The sequence below is a fragment of the Stylophora pistillata genome, chromosome 8 (assembly GCF_964205215.1).
Source record: "Stylophora pistillata chromosome 8, jaStyPist1.2, whole genome shotgun sequence".
Lineage (NCBI taxonomy): Eukaryota > Metazoa > Cnidaria > Anthozoa > Scleractinia > Pocilloporidae > Stylophora > Stylophora pistillata.
Genome location: NC_142526.1, coordinates 33,116,179 through 33,136,133, shown reverse-complemented (window position 1 = coordinate 33,136,133; position 19,955 = coordinate 33,116,179). Strand labels below are relative to the sequence as shown.

The window sequence follows — 19,955 nt, the reverse complement described above, 5'->3', positions numbered from 1 at the left end:
AGTATTCCCTTATTATGCAAGTTAAACAGGTTGTGGTGCAAACGAAAACGAAAGTGTATTGTCATCTTGCACGCGTTCTTATCACGGAAGGATCACGAGCTCAAGTTAGGTCTCCTATAATAAAACAAATGAATATCAAGTGACACCCTAAACCAAATCACGTCTTACTCAGTCGTATGAGGTTGCGTGATTGTCATTTCCACTCTTTTTGCGTTCCTTCACGGGTCCTTCATCTCCTTCCTAGGCAACTAGTTAATTCTTTCTTTGCCGCAGTAACATTTACCCCACAAAAGCGTTCCGTGACATATGCGACTCTCTCCTCGATTTCGCTCGTCATTCGAAAGACTCTCAGACATAGATAACTCATCGTCTACACCAGATTTACCCTCTCTAAAAATCTCTTACCAACACCACACATAATTCACTACCTCTAAACATCATCTACCGTCACTAGACTCTATCTGCTGTTATTGCACATCTTTTACCACTAGCCAACGAGGCAAAAAACAAAACGGCCCCATGCTGACCCCTTATGTGTGGTCCGTGAGTGCATTCGCACAAGAAGTCCAAGAGACGCTGACACCATTCCCGAAAATGGGTCTTCACGGGGAATTACACATGCCCCCAAGTTCACTACGTCGAGGAGTGGAATCGCGCAAATGTGTGGAGAAAAGAATGAGAAGTGAAACTTGAGAGAAAATGAGAAAGGGAGATCAAATTACGCTGTTTACAAATGTATTTAGTCCAAGTCTGTAAACAATTAAAAAATCCCACATTGAAGTAAGCAAGAGATAACGAAATCTATTCCTTGGAATACTTTACTAGTAGATACCTTTCGTATCAATGGCAAAAAACCTAAAAATCCCCCAAAATTCGACTTTTTCTCTTTTATACGAATTAAACTTCACTCTATACAATTCATACAATATCTATTATTTGTAACTTTACTTATGTTAGCTCCCTTGGGCAGATCAGAAGGTGACGTTGAATCGAAAATCTAAATCCTCCAAAGCTGAATTAACAAAACGTTGCTTCAGTTTGCGGCGCAAAACTAGTCTTGCACCTAATTTATCAACGGCAAGAGAATTGCCTCGCATTAAGGAAGAGAATGAGGAGCCATTTTTAGTGAGTTTGCGTTAAGAAGATGCGCTGAACAATTACGTAGTGATCTTTTCAATCGAATTACTGGGACCACCAGGCTAAATAAAAAATGTTGGGCTTTTGAGACAAGTTTGACTGACACGTCAGATAATGCTTCAAATTATTATCTTAGTAGACATTTGTAAAATGCAATAACTTGTCTAACGCAGCCTGGTATTGGTAATCAAAAAGGCTCTCAGTAGAGGCTTTCGATTAGCCTCTTTCCGAGCCATCGTTTGAGCTTCAGAGGCTTACGAAGAATTTCAGAAGAAATCTGATTAAGTAGCCATAACAGAAAAAAGGGAGCAAAAAAACCCTCGTATGGACAAATGGACACAGTTTCTTGTTTATGAATTGGGACAAGAAAAAAAAATTGGACAGGAAACAATCCAAATTTGGTGAAGAAGAATTTAGAGCACATTGCTGTGTTTCACTGAGGAGTGACCTTTCTTTACTAATGTTTTCCTATGATTAGCGTTCATTTTAAGGCCTCATCCTCTACATCCATCCTAGCACGACGTTCTGACTAAAAACTGCATTGAAAATCACGTATCCAGGAGATTTTATTGTGTAACACTTGAAGATTCCTTTGACTGCTTCAGGGACCTGCTTATTCGTATTAATAAATCTCTCACATCCCAGACACAATAGATTCCACAGCTATCCAGTTTGCTACGTCGACGGGGAAAACAGCTCTGAGCCTGTATCTTCCCCTTCAGAAGGTGTTTGTATCAAAGGTTCCAGTCTCCCGACATTTAATCCGCCAGTTTGATGCGGCGAAAGCGTTGACGCTAAAGATAACGACGACTGTGAACTAGATCTCGATGATGACTCGGAATTGTTTCCTCTGCTGTCTACTGTGGTTGAAAACGTCCCTGGTATTGTAGCCGGGTTGCGATATTTCTTGGCTGGTTCAGGAGAAGCACTGACTGGTTGCGCCGCCCCGGGATGCGACGGAAGGTATGGTGCTGAACGAGGCGATGAAGAGGGACTGGAAACGACCAGAATTTAAAGAAGTGTCAGATTAGGGTGCGACGCTCACTAGTTACTAGTTTGAGCCCTCTCGAATGGCTTAGATGATACCACAAATGTAGAATCATTTGGGGTGGCTATATGGCTTTACCTTCACCCTTAAATAAGCACTGCACTGATGAGGCCTATAGTAAACAAGTTCAACTGAGAGTGGAAATAAACTATGCTCAGTATTTTACTTGCAAAAGTACGCACCAACTTGTAAACAAAACGACAGCCAATTACAAATTAATCACTTCAGTTCTTCCCGCGTACTACTACCTTAGTCTCGGTTTCATAGCAAACGATCGAAAAGCCTTCTTTAAATGCACGTACACCTGTAGGTGTCAAAATGACCCCAAACTAAGCTTGTTTTTGGCAGTTTTTTCGGGTGCGGTTTTTGATCCTTCCGAGCCCAGCCCTCACCAGGAATTCCCAAAGTCATAAATTACAAAAGCAAGGAGATGGACGTCACAACAGACTGCCTTACCTCCGCTGCTCGGTAGTTTGGGTTTTAGTGGAATCTCTTTTGGAGTTTGTCATGTATACATCGCCATTAGATAATTCACTTGCTGGGTCCTCAACTCTTCCCAGCATGCTGTACCTAAATTGAAATAACATTTTGGTTTAATAGTCACATATGTTTTCTTTTCCGCATTTCACAATTCAATCATTGTACATTTCTGAATTAATAAGGACCTTATGCTAACCACGACAGCAACGGCAACGAGAACGAGGCGAAGGAAAAGAATTAGTAAACACGACAGAGAGATTTAGCACTGCGTTTACGTGAAACGGCAAACGTCAGCTTGCCCTTTCACGTTTCACGTACAATAGCGTAAACCTTGCTACTTAGCTTCACGTGAGCTCGCGTCATGGTAGATTTGAAGGCGATCTTCTAGGACTTACAAGGAATAGTTTTGATGCCCTTTTTCCGGCAATTAACTTCTACTCTGTGAGAGGAAAGTGAAGAAAATCTTACGTACACGGCAAACGCGAAACAGGTTACTTTCACGTAGAAACGGCGAAGCGCAACTGGCAAAAGTGAAAAAATGGCGGGGAAAACAAAGATCACGTGGTCAACTTGCCGTTCACGTTTCACGAAAACGCGGTGCTAAATCTCTCTAATGCTTCAAACCGTGCGTTAAAACAAATCGTGCGTTTTAAAAAATTTGCGTGGTCTGAAAACCAGTACACTGAAGGCGAACTAACCACGTTTCTCTCTGGAACTCAACGCTGCCCCTATGCTGGGCTGAAATTGAGCTTTGGCGCCGTTTAACTGTAAACGCATTCAGCCATTTAAACTCTTAATAAGAGTCTTCAGTGAAAGGTTTTTTTAGTTCGAAGTTTTCCTCAGAGTTACGGTCCTGGAGCAGTTGTTAAAAAGGCACTAGGGACTTTAAGCAGTCAAGACGGCAACGCCACGGAAGTCGTCGATTAAAAAATGAGTTTCTTCACTTAGTTAGAATTTCGAAATTGGCAGCATGTGTTTACCGTCTCATAGAGCGCCAGACCTCGAACTCAACATAACGCACAAAAGTAGCGTTGAGTTCCAAATGTAAATTAAAATAATTTGCCGCCATGGTTTCGCTTCGCAGACGACGCAAATTTTGGTGATTTCACGTTGTTGTTTTGCAAAGGACGGCTAGGAAATGTACAAAGTTTTAAAACGCACGTGCAGAGGTATTGTTCTGCCAATTAGATCTATTGTTTATCCACGTTCTCGTTGCCGTCGCCGTCGTGGTTTGCTTAAAGTCCCTACTAGTTAATGCCATCCGACGGATAAATCGCAATCTAGCGGATGAGTGTTAGCAAAACCCACCGCGCTATCCATTGGACAGAGAATCATCCAGTGGATAGCGCTATCCAGCCTCCAAAAAAACGGGGCCTGTCCTCTTAAGGTCCTATTTAGCTAACCTTTGTCCTTCGTCCTCCTCCCAGGTATCCTCGTCATCACTGGAATCATCTGGAGCCACATAGAGAACCTCCAGTGTTATCTCACCATGAACAGTGGAGAGCACCTTTACCGCCTCACTATGCTTAGCTTCCTGAAGATCAATACCATTCACTGCAAGTATGGCATCACCTACATATAAGCCCCCTGATCTGTCTACAGGGAGACCTTCGTGTATCTCTGATACAATGATTGGCACACCGTGTTCCTTTCCACCCTTAAATGAAAGTATTATTAGTTATATCAAATATTTCAACTCTCTGTTTTCTGTTTATTGGAACATCATTGCTCTAAATTTTATACAGTGGACCTTCACCATTTCACTTATAGTAGCTATAGAGAAAGAAAAGAAGGGTTTCTCGTTACAATGTCAATAAATTTTCAGGTAGAAAAAGAGATGAGTAAAAATGAATACATTATCTGGAGCTTATTGTTTGATCTAGAAAATTACAATTATAAGAAATAATTGTAGGCAGTGAGGAGTGTTGATGTAAGGATCCTGAGAATGAAAAAGTAAAAATAATTAATTGTAACCTAAATTTTGAAACAGCTTATAAGGCCCTGGTGGTCTGAGGGCTGGCAGACTCTGAGTTGAGAGGTCAAGCTTTGAAACTGGCTGGGACATTCTATTGTGTTCTTGGGCAAAACACCAGTGCTCTTTTGTTGTATAAATGAGTAATAGTAACTAGTCAGGAAAGCCTGATGAGATACGGGGGGGGGGGGGGGGCACCTTATAATGGACTGGCATCACATCCAAGGGGAGAAATAATACTCCTAGCTGCTTCAAGCCACAGAAATCGGGATAAGCTCAAGCTGTAAGATGGGCCACTTGGCTCGACTGCAGACTTCACTTTCTTAACCCTTTAACTCCCAGAAGTGATTAACATGTAATTTGTCCGCATGATATCTGTACATTATCCAGCAAACAGGTAAAGAGAATACTCAGACTTATCCGGTTAAAGTGTTATCTTAACACCGAATTCACCTAACTAATTGACAAGGAAATGTGTAGCAGGTAGAGGTGAGAAATAACAATCAGATCTTAGAAGTTAAAGAGTTAAGGCACAGATCAAAGTGAAACTGCACCTGGTCGACTTCTACTCAGCTTTGTTAAATTTGAGTTCTACCCAGCAAACTGTTCCACCCAATTTCTTCTGATGGGAAAAACCCACCACATTCTAAAAACATTTTCATTACTTTCAAAACACAGTGAGATGAACTCAAAATTTATAAGTATTGCTTTTTTTTTTTAAACAAATGCTTACCACATGTCTTAATGGGTGAACCAGAACATCAATTGCAGAAAATTGTGTTAATTAATCAATACAAAATTTATGTGTTAATTTACATGGGTTTGGTGCCCTCAAACCCAATGGAAAGGTGTTCTTAGTTTAGTCCTTAAAATCCCTGACGTAACTGGTACAGTACTCCTTACAAGATCACTTAAACAGAATCAACCAACCTTTCTTGATGTCTCACCCAGTTCTCTGGACTAACTTAAAATATGGAGCACTTAAAGGAGAGAATTATCATTTGAATTTTGCATTGGGAGCAAAAGGGTCTGAAACTTAATTTTGAAAGTCAAAAAGGAGGAAATGGTTCTACACACAGTGACACCTTCATAAAACAAAATAAAAAGCCTTCCTTACCGTAATGGATATTCCGAGCCCTTCTGTTTTGCTCTTTTGAATCACTACAGTCCTGGGTTCACCAATTCCTCTCCTCTTTCGTGCTTTACAATCAGAATCGTCTTCATCTTCTATGGCTTGTGGTTCCGGAGGTGGTGGTGGTGGTGCTGGGGCCTTGTTATTGGGGTCCTTGCGTCCTCGGCAAGCTCTGATCACAGTTTTGTGCCTGTGTAAGTGAATTTCTGCTTCAATTTGGTTCCACAGCTGATCATGTTCACTCCCTCTCATGTCACGCCCAAGCAACTGAATTTGTTGTATTCTTTGATGAGAAGAGAACATAATATATGAAAGTAATCCTCGCAGTAATAAACTCTACTTAAATATGTAGTGGTGGAAAAAAAGCCCGGAAAAAATTCAGGCCTGTGCAGTATTTGAACCTATGACCTCTCCAATACCAGTGCAGCACTCTACCAACTGAGCTAATCAGCCAACTAGGAGCTGGTCATTACAATGGTTCATATTAAATCCATCTAAGTGATATAAATCAATGAAATTTGAAAATATGAGAATCATATATGTGTACTGCAATAATTTGGATATATCAACAAACTAAGTTAAAATGGTAAATTGGCCAACGTAACGATAACAAAAGCTGACATTTCAACCGTTAGCCCTTTGTTGGAGCGAAGGGCTAACGCTCGAAACATCAGCTTTTTGTTATCGTTATGGTGGCCAATTTACCATTTCAACTTTGTTAATATATCCAAATTATTTCGTTACCCCCACCCACGCAGCCCCAAACAGTTTCTATGTGTACTGCAGTTTCATGAAATGTATGGACGTGATCCTTGCAATAATAAACTGTACTTAATATGTAGTAGTGGAAATAACGCCTGATTAATTATTTTCAATAATTCCTGAGAGTTACAATGCAGCAAACTGAACTCCAGTTTGAATACTGATTAGTTGCACAGGGGCAAAGGTAGAATGCTTATCAATTGCACTGAAAAATGGTTCTTTGAAGAAACTTAAGCATAGTATGTAGCACTTCCTATAAAGGTCTTTATTACACGACTCGGGCAGTCAGAGGGCCAATAACTAAAATCAACCAATGAAAATGCTCTATTTCCGGTCCAATATTCTCTAAGTATTGGACCGGGCACTGTCCCGAATGATACTGCACTTGTGTCCCTTTGAACTTCAGTCGTATAATAGATCTCTTATTAACCAAGCTTGCTCGGGACCATACTGGAAGAATATCGGCCCTCGGTCTTTTTTGTACGGACCTCGCTGCGCTCGGTCCGTACTGTCAAGACCTCGGGCCGATATTCTCCCAGCACGGCCCTCGCACATGGTTAATAAGATATATGTAATACATTAGGCCATTTAGGTACCGTACAGGTCAAAAATAAAATGCCAATAGTGATTCAAAATCTAACACAGACTCTGTAAATTTTTGCATGGTTGGGCACAAGACAGCTTGAAAGAAGAAACTATTGTTTAATCAGAGATCACTTGAAGCTTTTTTCCAGTGTTCTCCAGAGATCTTTTAGCAGCCAAACATAAATAAAATTGACAGACTGGAAATAGACAAGTGGCCAAAGGGCCCAAGCAAACATTTTGCCACCATCTACTGTATTCCAGCCAGGGACTGCCTTTATCTATCATTTTCTCCCCAGTTTAATTAGCATTTCTTGAGTACAGTTAGTCATATTGGGACAAGAATTTTACTTTTTTGTTTCATTAATGTACCCTGCACTTCACAAACATCAAGCCAGTGGAGAGCACTATTTTTCTCACTGTCATTTTTTCTTTTTTTCAAATTATTCTTCTAAAAGTAAAGGTACCTTCCAGCTAATTCTTTGTCAAGGTACTTGGCAGCTAGTCTTGCTCCATATACTTCTCCTTGCAGTGAAAACACATGGTTCCTAAGACCTGTGTTTTCTTTTTCCAACTGTTTTATTTGGCAGTCCATGCGAGCCTCCTTCATGGCATTGTTTTTGTATACACTCATTTCATTTTCCTACAAATACAAAAGTTCATTATGGTGAACAAAACTCCACAAGAAAACATGGACTTTTCTCAAAACTATTAAATGGAATCCCTTTTCCTTTACAGTCCTTGAAACTGAGGGTCAAAGTACAGTGAGAAGCAAAAGCAAGCCTAAACTTTGATTATTGAAGCATGTACTATTATAAACTGACAGAAGTATGAAAAAACAAAGAAGATAAAGAGATTTCAAAGAATGAGATGATAAGAGAACAAAGCAGACAAAAAATGATCTTATTTGCTGACTTGTCAAATATAAACAGCATTTTCCAGTGTATTGCACAACAACAGAAGACTATGGTGCTAAACACTCAGCCAAGTTTTTAAAAGTCTAATTTCGCAGGCATGAACATGCAAAAAACCATGTACACTGTACATAACACCAATATTGACACAACTACCACTATATACATGTAAAAAGAGCAGAAAATCAGTTCACATTGTTGAATTTCCTAGCACTTTACCATGTTCAAAGAAAATGAAAAAACTTCAAAGAACTTTACTGTTCGTCACTTACTAGTTTGTTCTTGATATTTTCAGAATCTAGCGGCATTCCAGTATTGGAATGTAGCTGAAGTTGAACTGCATGTAGCTGTAGCAATAAATTATTGACTTCTTTCTCCAAGACTTGTTTAGCAGCTTTTTCTTCAACCAGATCATGTCTGAGAGCTACTAATTCTGCCTGCAAAGCACAAAGTTATGATCAACACCTTACCACATTGTTGGTCCAAAGTATGCCATTATTATATAAAACAAGTTTATTAAAAAACCAAATCCTACCTAATGAGATACTGCATCACTAAAAGAGCAATATTTTTTTGACATGATGTAATTAAATAAAAAAATAGTGTCATCCTTGTTTTGTCTCCTTAGAGTCCTGATCTTAAAAAGGGGAAAAAGATAAAATGCACCACAAAAAAGGACTTATGCACAAATATAAAAAAAAAAAACCGACTCATAAATTATCATCATTATTTTAGTGCTGGTATAATTAACATTATAATTTTTGTATAAATTGTTTATTTCATAAAATAAGATGTGAAATAAGAAAACTAATAAGGCAAAATTCCATCGGCATCACTGAATCATTTCCCCGGGTGATATCTTTATATGTAGGTGAGAAAAAAAACTACATTTAAGTGATTTTTTTTTCACAAGAGCCATTTTCTATATATTTGGATCACTGACCACAACTGCCTTCTAACAATTTCAGAATAACCTACCAGTAACCCTAGAAGTGTGTCACCCTCCACTATGACAACAAATAAATTAATGAAAAACTTTAAATAGGAAAAAGAGAGTATAGCGTGAACACTGAGAAGAGTTTCCCCTGTTTCCATTCAAAGCTTTGATCTTTGATCTTTTGATCTCCTTATTTTTTACAATGAATTTAAAATAATAATAGTAGTAATAACAATAGTAAATGGCGACACAGCGTTATTCTAGGCATAATAAATAGTTCCTTGGAGAAAAACATAATTTGACCTTTTAAATGACCAGATTATTTCCATTCACCGTGTGTTATCTATTCAACGTTTAAATTTAAGAATAAATTTTCAATCTTGAACTGAAAAAGAAAATTATAACAGTTAACGTGAAAGTCACCCTCGTAATATTTTAAATAAAAAACTCACCGTACCTCTAATTTGGCATTTCCCTGAAAAATTGTCTGCGCTTTGTGAACGAGCTGTGCGAAAGTAGAGGAAAGCTGAGTCATTTTCTGCCTACCATCATAAGTTATTTCACTTTGATCAGGATCAATCTCTCCTAGCAAAATATCTAAATCCACAAAAGTCTTGTCGAATTCTTTTTCTAACAGATCCAACCACCGAAACATTGACACGGCGACCGCCATGTTGGAAATAATACGTGACGTCAGCAACAGTGAGATGGATGACTGATGGGAAAATCAATGACTGGAAATACTAAAAGACGGACTGGACTTGTAAATTGTGGACCATAATCAAACTCACTGAAATCCGCCGACATCCTGAAATCCCAAACAAGTAGTCACTGACCGAGACGTCTTTGAAATTACGCAATGTTAGCAAGCTAAAAACTCTTAATTTACAGTCTAGTAGCGTCAACCAATAACAATAATAATAATAATAATAATAATAAAGGTCTTTATTAAGAATTATTGTGCAAACAGACGTGCAACAATTAACATGAAGAGAATGAATAAGGAAAAAGAAAAGGTATTAATTACTATTTAAAAGACATCTATTAATAAAAATTGATTTAAAACGGCTTGTCTGAACCTTAGGCAAAATATAATTATGCGACCTAGTTCTCAACTGCCGTGTTCCCTGGGGAGGTAAGAGATCGCTCAACGCAGTGTTGGTGGAAGAGATCCTTTGCCATAATTTCTTATCTCTATTACAACGGATATCCAAGATACTGTGTTACTTTAAGCAGTAACCAAGCTTATAACACCTGGCAAAGAGCTTATCAATTCTACTTAAATATTTACTATAAAAAGCACACCCCCAGACCTCAATACCATATGTAAAAACTGAAAGAATCAAACTTTGTAGAGGTAAGTCCAAATTCTCAATAGGGTAGCCATAATATTTATAAATTCTCAAAATATACAACCTACTGCTAGCCTTACTAAGTAGATAATCAATATGAGTGTCCCAATTAACTGGCACTTGCTTAAAGGTAACAACCAATAGTTTCAGTTTTTCTTTCCTCCCTATGATCTCGAGTGGTTCAGGAGGCGTCTTGGAAGTCTTTCCTCGTAAAAGAAGTTCCCATGTTTTCGTCAAGTTGACTTTCATGCAGTTCTTCTCGGACCATTCAATAAAGGATAGGACTTCCGTTTCGGATTCATCTAAGCCTACATTTGCCTCGATTGGTAAACTAATAGTTATAACATCAGCAAATTTAACTAGAAGACTCTTATTAATTAGTATTAACAGCTTTGATATCGTTAATTGAGCAATTAAGGCCGATCTCATTAGCTTCGCTGAAATTAACTGTTTGAATCATTTTCTATTTGGTCACGGACTTTCAGTACAGCGGCGAGTGGTTGAAATTAAATTTTATTGCAAATCTGGTTTTAGCCGGACGAGGTCAATTTGTTTCATGGCCTTATGTCGTGTGTTATGCCTCGATCACAACTGAAAGGAGTACTCAGAATACTCAAAGAAATGGCGTTCGCAGAGGAGTAACAATTGAAGAAATTGCAGAAAAGAAACCTGAAAAAATTTCAAGCTTCAAAGACAGTAGAGCCCGTGCCTCCCAGATACAAGTTGGACACCATCAGCAATTGAGCTACAAGGCCACAGAATGTGAATTTGAAAGCAGGATTTGTATCACTAAAGGACACCCGACAGGCATAGGCGGGAAATCCTAAAAGAAACATTTGCAAAATTGTGTTCTCAAGCAGCGGTCTTTTTTCTGCTCATCATGCGTACGCACTGGCACGTTTCTTTGTTTGAGCAGCGTATACGAGTCGTAAGAGGTGAATGCAATCTTTTTAACTTATAATTCTTTTTTCTTTTGCTCCAAAAATCTATTTATCAGTCATATCACTCCATCATGTGAGGGCTCAGAAGCTAATTAAACCTATTATAGACATAACAGGACGTGAAATCATGCGATCAAAAGAGACACAAACAAGTAGTTTGCAAATACCTTTTTTTCGGATTTACCGAATAAAAACGCAAAAGAAGGAAATCCATGAAACCTGGAGATGAATTTCTCAAACTCGGTTTTTTATCTCAAAATCTAAAACCGGATTTCCCGCTGGAAGCACATTCCATTAACAAAAAAAGACAGATGCATAATAATAAGGCAGGGGTCGCACTTACGCTTTTGGTGTTTACATTGGACATAAAATCTGTCATCGCGTGCTTGCGACAAGTGCGACCCTTTTGTCGCGACCAGACATAACTATGTCCGAAGGACCTAAAGATAAAAAAAGCCGATGTCCTGCCTCGAGGCAGGGCATATCTCGTCTTATCGCCTTTCTCAATTTCTCGCTTGGTCGATGAAGCGGATCGAGAAGCCACTCTTACTTCACTGTCTGTGAACTTGACATTGCTCCACCGGAAATCATGCATTGCGCGTGCAACCTACAGATTATTTACTAACCTGTAGGTACAGGTTAGTGAATAATCTGTAGGTTGCGCTGTTTCCCAGAATTAACTGTAGGCGTTTAGCCAATGAGAAGACAGATGGTGACTACAATGTCTAATAATAAATATTATCAGACACTTAAGATATGCCTATCTACCCCTTTGATTAAATTCAACTTAATCAAACTATTAACACATCATGATCACGTGGTAATTTCTATCATGGCAGGTCTTCGCATGGTACAGCCGGGAAGACTCGTGTCCAATGCTCTGAAGTACTCCGGCCGCAGACGTAAAGTTGGGGTCCATCACAGTGGTAACCTGGGACGAGTTGCCTCCGTTATAACTGCTAAACGAGTCGACAACTTGGAATTTATCGATTACTGCGATTTAAAAGCGTTCTACAACACGATAGAGACCGTGTTTGCCGTTAAATTATTAACCACTTAAGTGTTCCTTTTTTGATGGAGTAAAACACGGTCCTTGCGTTACAAAGGCTTAGATATAGTTTATGTTTTCATTCATTCCCATACATACATACATGCATAAACTTTATTTACATACATACATACATACATATACATACATACATACATACATTTATTGTGTTTTGGGATAAAAGTACAGTAACATGCCTGCAGGTAGCTAAGCTAATCTAGGCGGGTCATGTTTACAGGAAATAGATACAACTAAATGCAGCTAAAAGTAACAAGAGAACTAAAAAGCTAGAATTCACAACAATGATTACAGACTACTGATAAACTAATCATATTACTAATAATAAATGACAACAGTCTTGACGGGAGATAACTGATGCATTAAACGATATAATTGAATACATATCAACTGATCAATCAAGAGGAAGATAAATTCAACTTAACTCTTTGAACGATTTCTGGAAGATCAATGTAACAATCTTCTGAAGCTAGGATCTCAAAAAGTGTTTGTTTTATTTTCCTCTTGAAGACATTTTTTGAAAGTTTTCTAAAAGATACAGGCATTTCATTCCATATTTTTGTTCCGATTCTAGAAAATGAATTCACTTGAATTGAGAGTCTGGAGCTTTGTACGTAAAAGTTATTAGAGGCAGAGGATCGAGTATTATAAGAATGAATATCAGAGACATCTCGAAAAAGATTTTGAATGTTTCCAGGAGCATTACTGTATCTTATTTCAAACATAAGGTTAGCTAAATGCTCATAATGCAAAAATTTTAACGGTAAGACACCGGCGTCGATAAATAAAGGAATTGCATGCTTATTTCGCTCCGAGAAATAGATAAAACGAAGAGCTCGCTTTTGAAGCTTGAGAAGCTTTTCAAGGTACGGTTTATATGCTTCACCCCAGGCCGTCAAACCAGTTTAATAAGGAGCAACAAGGGATCAATAAATAGTTCGAAGAGTATGTCTTGCCAGATAATGCCGTAGGTTACAGATCATTCCTACAGTTCGACTCATTTTAATAGCTACGTGGTCAATATGATGTTTCCAGGAAAGTTTATTGTCAATTATTATACCTAGATATCTCACGAATTCTTTACATTCTAGAGCCACATTCTTATTTTGATCGTTGTCGAATACCATTATTTTGGGGTGATAGGTAAGTTTTCTCTGAGTCGGTCTAAAAATTACGAAATTTGTTTTTTTAATATTCAAGGTTAGTTTATTGGCAGTTAACCAATCGAACAACTTACAGAGTTCCTGATTTACAGTCGACTCAAGGGACTTGAGATTTTTGTCAGCATATACAGCGTTCGTGTCATCAGCAAATAAAAAGAATTTAAGTCTCGAATTTAAGAGTAGCTGTAAGCTAATATCTTCGAGTGATTAAAATGAAGCAAAAGGAATAAGCTAAACTAGAATAAATGAATAATAATATATTAATGATGATAAATGTTTACATATTAACATTATTTAAATGTTATTATACTACTAAATTCAGTATAGTTACACAAAGGAGTCATACTGAAGCATTTGGCGCCGAAAGTCTGGAAAATTGGAAGTTCTAAAGGTGTCCGGGAGAGAGTTCCATAAGTTAGCAGCTAATTAAGAGAAAGAGTGAAGGCCATATGTTGCTGTTTTAGGTTTTGGAAGGGACTTACCACGTAAGTTATAGGACGTAGATCTAAACGTAAACTTATCATTTAAATATCCTGAATAGTTAGTAAAAAATAAACTCTTGTACAATATGATTGGAAAATTCTGTAGTCGTCTGATTTGAAGAGATTTTAAGTTGACCTTATCCATTAACGTATTCTACGAGGATTCACAAACTTGTAAAAGAAACCTTAAAATCCGCTTGTTTAAGGCCTCCACTTTACCAAAATTGCGGGTGCCGCAAAACTGCCACACAGAGGAGCGGTAATAAAAATGCGGCAGGATAAAGGCCTTATCTGGCTTTAATAGAGTGTCTCTAATTATGATCCAAGATAATGGAGGATATGTTGCTTTTCCCAAAGCTTGTTTACGGGGTAAATAGGAAGGGGAAACAAACACTTCACGTTTGTAGTACTTTGGCTATGATCATATCACCATAGCCGCTTCATTAGATAAATTTAAATTTTATTTTTGATTTTGAACATTCATAAAATTTGACTCTGTCCAGTAAAGGTGGGAACTAAAGAAAGCCTTAATTACAAAGACCAATCTAATACAGGAAAATGCGGTGGAATGGGTGGGAAAAAACTTCAGTGTGTCTAGCTGAATAGCAGCGTGGAATAGACGCTTTGGTTCTGTCTTTGGTTCTTTGCATCTTAATCTCTCGACTCCACAGGATTTGCATGATATTAAATAACACATAAAAACACGTGAATCTTTTGTTGCATGACGAAATAGTCACGTGAGTGTTAACATTAACTAAAAACACATGGATTCCATGTAAACATAAAATCCCTATTTGCTTACAAATATAATAATAATTTATCAATAATAATTCAATATTTATATTGCGCTAATTAACATTGGGATATGATCAAATGGGCATTACAATGTTTTGCGGGAGACTTAACAGACTGCTTGCAGCAATATACAATTTTTTGTGAAGACTAATTTTAACAGATGCCCCCGGGAGCTACGTTCCCTACTCTCTGTGATAAGTGTGTGGGTTGTTTAACGTCCCCTGCTAACCAGTATAGAGAAGATGCCGGAGACGGGGTCTATGGTTTTTCGTCCTTATCCGACAGGACTATAGAATGTCCAACCATTTGTAGATATCATAGCAAAGGCAGCACATTCTCCTCAGTATTTTAAGACCCTGAGTGTTGGTCCGGTCTGGGGCTCGAGCCCACGGCCTCCCGTGCGACAGTTCGGCGCTCTACCACTTGAACTAACCAGGCGGCGGTTCCATTTATTTTTTGCTTACAAATATTTCATTTAATAGCTTATTAACCATGTTATTGTTAGAATTACTTAAGCACCTTACAAATTGATAAAGATATCAATTAATTTTAGAAAAAACTTTAAGAAACTTGAAAAAAGGGTATTGAAAATGTCGGCATAAATCAACCAAACCTTTTTTTTTTTTTTTTTTTTTTTAGCACAGTATGGACACAAATAAAATTTATCGCAGGACACTGTCAAAGTAATTAAAAGCCTTCAAACGTAAAACCCTTAAACCATCCACTTCCAGACTGGGACTATCCACAACACTCATCATAACGACATGCGAAGTTTAAATTCACTTAGTAACACTCTTGCTTTGCAATTACTTGAGTGCTATCGATGCGTTGTCTAGTTTCATGTCCCAATTGAAAGCTTGTCTTCTCGAGGTTAAAAGTCATTTACTTAGCTTAGTTCGCTAATTACAGGTCAATCTCGAGCCTTGGGTTCGACTCATGCAAAAGATGTTTGAGAGCTTTCACACCATCAAGAATCATTTTGACGGAAGATAATGTTGACGCAGTTCCAACTCTACCTGAGAGTTGGCGTGGCTTGTGAAAGTTTGCCGTCACACTTTGCACAGTCTTCCTCAAGAAGCCTAGGAATCATGAGCCACTTGGAGGAAAGAAACCAGCCAAGCCATGGCATTCACGATCCCGCTCTTTGTTGTTTACGCGGAGGAGCGTATTTATTCCTCGTTGTTCTCGATGGCCTACCCAGGTTTGGTTTTGCACATTCTGGTCTTAGAACTCCCCCTTTTCCACAGTCCCTGAGGACCTCCAAGTCTCATCATTCCCTTATCAGCTCAGTCACGCAAGGCTGGAGCCCGTTACTTGGAGCGTTCAACTCCCATACTGAACCTATGTCACGGCATTTTCACAGAACGGTTTATTTTTAGACTGTCTTTTCCCAGAAAATTGGCTACTCCAGTACACAAGGTCACAAATAAAGTTATAAATTGACTACGCGCTAATCGTGATTGGTCGAAGGGCTTCCGTGGGGAATCCCATTTCGCGGTAAGTTCAAACTAAGACTTGTCTGTGAAAACACCGTGACATCAATAAAGACAGTTGAACGCTCCAAATAATGGGCTCCTGGACAACGGAAAACGATTTCATTGTTTCACGTATCGCGATTACGATATCGCTCACAGTTCTCTGCTTTTAACTCTTTACGATCACAATTCACGGCAATTAAAAACAGTCGATCGCGTTTCACGGAAAACCCCTCACGGCTCGTAACTAGCTGACATCTTGGAAGAATCAAGTCCACACTGCAATTTAACATATTCTAGACGAAGCTACAATTGATCAAATTTTATTTGATCGAAACATGAAAGGCAATGGAGGAAATTAGTTGGAATTATTTAAGTTTCCTTTCTTAAGTATTTTGTGCTTTTTTTCCTATCAAATGGTAAAGTTTGTAATTTCCCTAATTTCACTGTTTCCTAATCATTTGTTTGTTTATTCTCCTAGCAAACCTACAGTGCCTATGACACGAAAATTGTTTTTGCGTTTTCTGGTTGATAACCGTATTTAAAATTTGATATAGTCGACCTTAGTGCTAAGCGAGTTCTCCTTGACTCTTTTTGTGTGGCTCACACAAAGTATGTAGCCACGTTATGGCAAGATCTTATTTATCTATTTATCTATTTATTTATTTACTTATTTACTTATTTATTTATTTATCTACTTATTTATTTATTTATTTATTTAATTATTTATTTATTTATTTACCTATTTATTTATCCACGAGAGTCGAGCGCCTGTCACGTTGCTCTAGTGTCGTACCGCGCAGTACTAGTCTGAGTCAGCCATCTTGGTTGTAAGCGTGGTCTCGAGTAATTTCTTTCAGGTGATCGTACCACGAGTTATCTCCTCACACAAGCCACCACACCCAGATCTGGCTTGTATAATAAGTGTAGCTTGTGCAAGAGCTTTTACGCTCTTAAAAGACAACATTTAGCTGCTTTAATCTTCGGTACGGGTTGTAGTATATTGAAAAGAATCATTGTACTCTCGGCGCGCAAGCCAACAAATATCGGTTTGATCTATCGATGCGCCGGGTTGCACCACTGAGTGTCTGAAAGTGTTTGAAAGTGTCTGAAGCCACCTGAAAGTGCCATAAAGTGAAATAAGTTATATTGTAGTTGCATTCTCCTTGGCTGTTGAGAATTCACGGAGGCATATTTCAAAACGACAAAAGTAAATATGGGACTCTCGATTGAACAGTACCGGTTAAGGATTGGCTTTCATGACTGGTACTTTAAATCATATGAAACCATCATGCATCTGTTGTGTTTAAGTTATGTCGCTGATTACTGTTCCTGAATTCTATTACCGGTGACACTATCTCTATTGAACTTTCTGTTAAATTAAACCTCCGGGTCAAATTGTGGATTCTACTACCGACCGACTGCCGACCGACTACCGACCGACTGCCGACCGACTACCGACCGACTGCCGACCGACTACCGACCGACTGCCGACCGCCTACCGGTCGACTATCGGTCGACTGTCGACCGATAGTCGACCGATAGTCGACTGATAGACGACCGATAGTCGACCGATCTATCGGTTGACTGTCGGCCGATATATCGACCGATATGTGACGGTCAACTGCCGGTCAAGTATCGGTCAAGTATCGGCCAAGTATCATATCGGTCAAGGATCGGTCAAGTATCGGCCAAGTATCGGCTAAATACCGGTCCACTTACTGACTATGTCGCTCAGACGAAATAGGCTAACAAAGAGTGCGAGGTACGGTTTTTTCGATATTCCGATTTGGTAATGAAAAAACACATTGTAAAGTTAGTCGCTCCAGTGTAATTAACAATTATTCCACGAGCGCGCGTTGGATATGAGATGATAGATAGCCAACGAGGCGCGTAGCGCCGAGTTGGCTATAATCATCTCATATCCAACAAGCGCGAGTGGAATAATTGTTTTATTAAAAACGCCCCCAAGAAATTATTATTTTGTAAGAAGAACTGGATTTTTTAGTTCCCTTTTGATTTTAAGCTGATGCGTATACTTACCATATGTGTAGATCATGGTATATTGGCTGATATACCATAATGGCTAAGCCAATAAAAAGTCTTGAATTGCATTATCCAATGATCCAGTTTTTAATAATTGATATCTGTTATCCTGCCGCCAAAATCATCCATCAACGAAAATTGTACGCAAAATCCTCCACCATGCACCGACGAAATTTTCGCGTTTTGTTCGCACTTTGATCATTAAAATATCCTCAACTGAAGAGCCAGTAAACACCACGAATATCCACAGAGTTAGAAATGTTGGTGAACTTGTCATACTCCTTCATCCATCGTCCAAAAATATTACAAAAAGGTGGCGATCGTCCAGTTGAAACCTCGCAGAAACGCGTCCAAAACTTCACCAATGGCGCCGAACGCGAAAAACCAATTCCACTCGCGCATGCGCAGACAAAATGCCTCTCTACTCAAAGGCGTGTGCTTCTTTCCTCTTCAATTGACAGGTGTCACATCGTGACAGTTACTAATCAAAAAATGTTTCAAAATTTGCTGGAAAGCCTTTTAATTACCTTTGCAAATAAAAATGTTTCGGCGAAAGCTTTCTCTTTAATTTGAATAACGTTTGTTTTCTTTATAACTCACTCGCTATCACATTGTTAAGTTCAAGGAGGATTTTCCCGTAATTAAACTCGTAATTGAGTATTTGAAAGCATGAGATTGAAAACTACGAATCTTTTGTTACTGACGCCGTTGAGCTGGATTATTTGGGATTGTTACTACAGATTACATTTACGCTAAATTACAAGATAAATCTCATTTGTAAATTTGTATTGTCCGATACTGTTAGCAGTTATGATACCTCCTATTTCGAGGTAGACCGTTAATTGTTAACGTTATTGATGTCGTTGAACTGTTCAGAGATTTGTGTAGCATCTCAGATTGTTAGTTAAGTAAAATTGTCTTAACTTAGCCGCGTTAGAAAACGAAAATTGTCGGCTCGCATCTCGAAAGTTATGCAGTTTTTATTGCTACGACCCACAATACAATCAAGTTCATTTCTGGATACAACTATTTATTCGCCATTAAGTCTTGTGCCTTTGTATGAATTTTTTTTTGTGAAGTCCGTTACCGATTAGTTTTATTCCATTTTGAAAAAACATGAAAAAAATTATTCAAATGGCTGCTGAATGATTCCACGAAACAAAATTAGGATTTTGAACTATTGCTGAATAAAATTCTTTCTTAGCCTAAACTTATAAAATCGTTTGTATCTGGCGCATGTCAAACCCATTTGTAGCTTTAAAGGTCAAACAGGGATTGTTACTCACTAAACCATCGAAATTAATTGGTATAACATCAAATGGACAAAATTTTTTAAAATTGGCTCGCCATTAAGTCTTGTGATCGCCTTCGTATGAAATTGTTTTTTTTGTTGCTGTTGTTTGTTAAGTCCGTTGCCGTTAAGTTTCATTCCATTTACAAACAAGGAAAAACATGAAAAAAATTAGGTCCGCGTTTTACTAGGCCGCGTTTTACAAGTCCGCGTATTACAAGTCCTCGTTTTACTAGTCCACGTTTTATTAGCCCGCGTTTTACTAATCCTCGTTTTACTAGTCCCCGTTTTATTAGTCCTCGTTTTACAAGTCCTCGTTTTACCAGTCCAGTCCAGTCCAGTCCAGTCCAGTCCAGTCCAGTCCAGTCCAGTCCAGTCCA

The 19,955-nt window shown here is 38.5% G+C and overlaps 1 protein-coding gene across 1 annotated transcript; it reads right to left on the bottom strand.

Moving 5' to 3' along the window:
* Positions 1 to 1,474: 1,474 nt before the first annotated feature.
* On the bottom strand, positions 1,475 to 9,666 carry LOC111325923 (Golgi-associated PDZ and coiled-coil motif-containing protein). The gene is made up of 7 exons (XM_022929841.2): positions 9,422 to 9,666; positions 8,300 to 8,464; positions 7,581 to 7,756; positions 5,755 to 6,052; positions 4,069 to 4,322; positions 2,642 to 2,755; positions 1,475 to 2,131 (listed from the first exon to the last, which is right to left on the bottom strand). Exons 1-7 carry the CDS (start codon positions 9,635 to 9,637, stop codon positions 1,813 to 1,815), a joined length of 1,542 nt encoding a protein of 513 aa, XP_022785576.1. The 5' UTR covers positions 9,638 to 9,666; the 3' UTR covers positions 1,475 to 1,812.
* Positions 9,667 to 19,955: the final 10,289 nt, after the last annotated feature.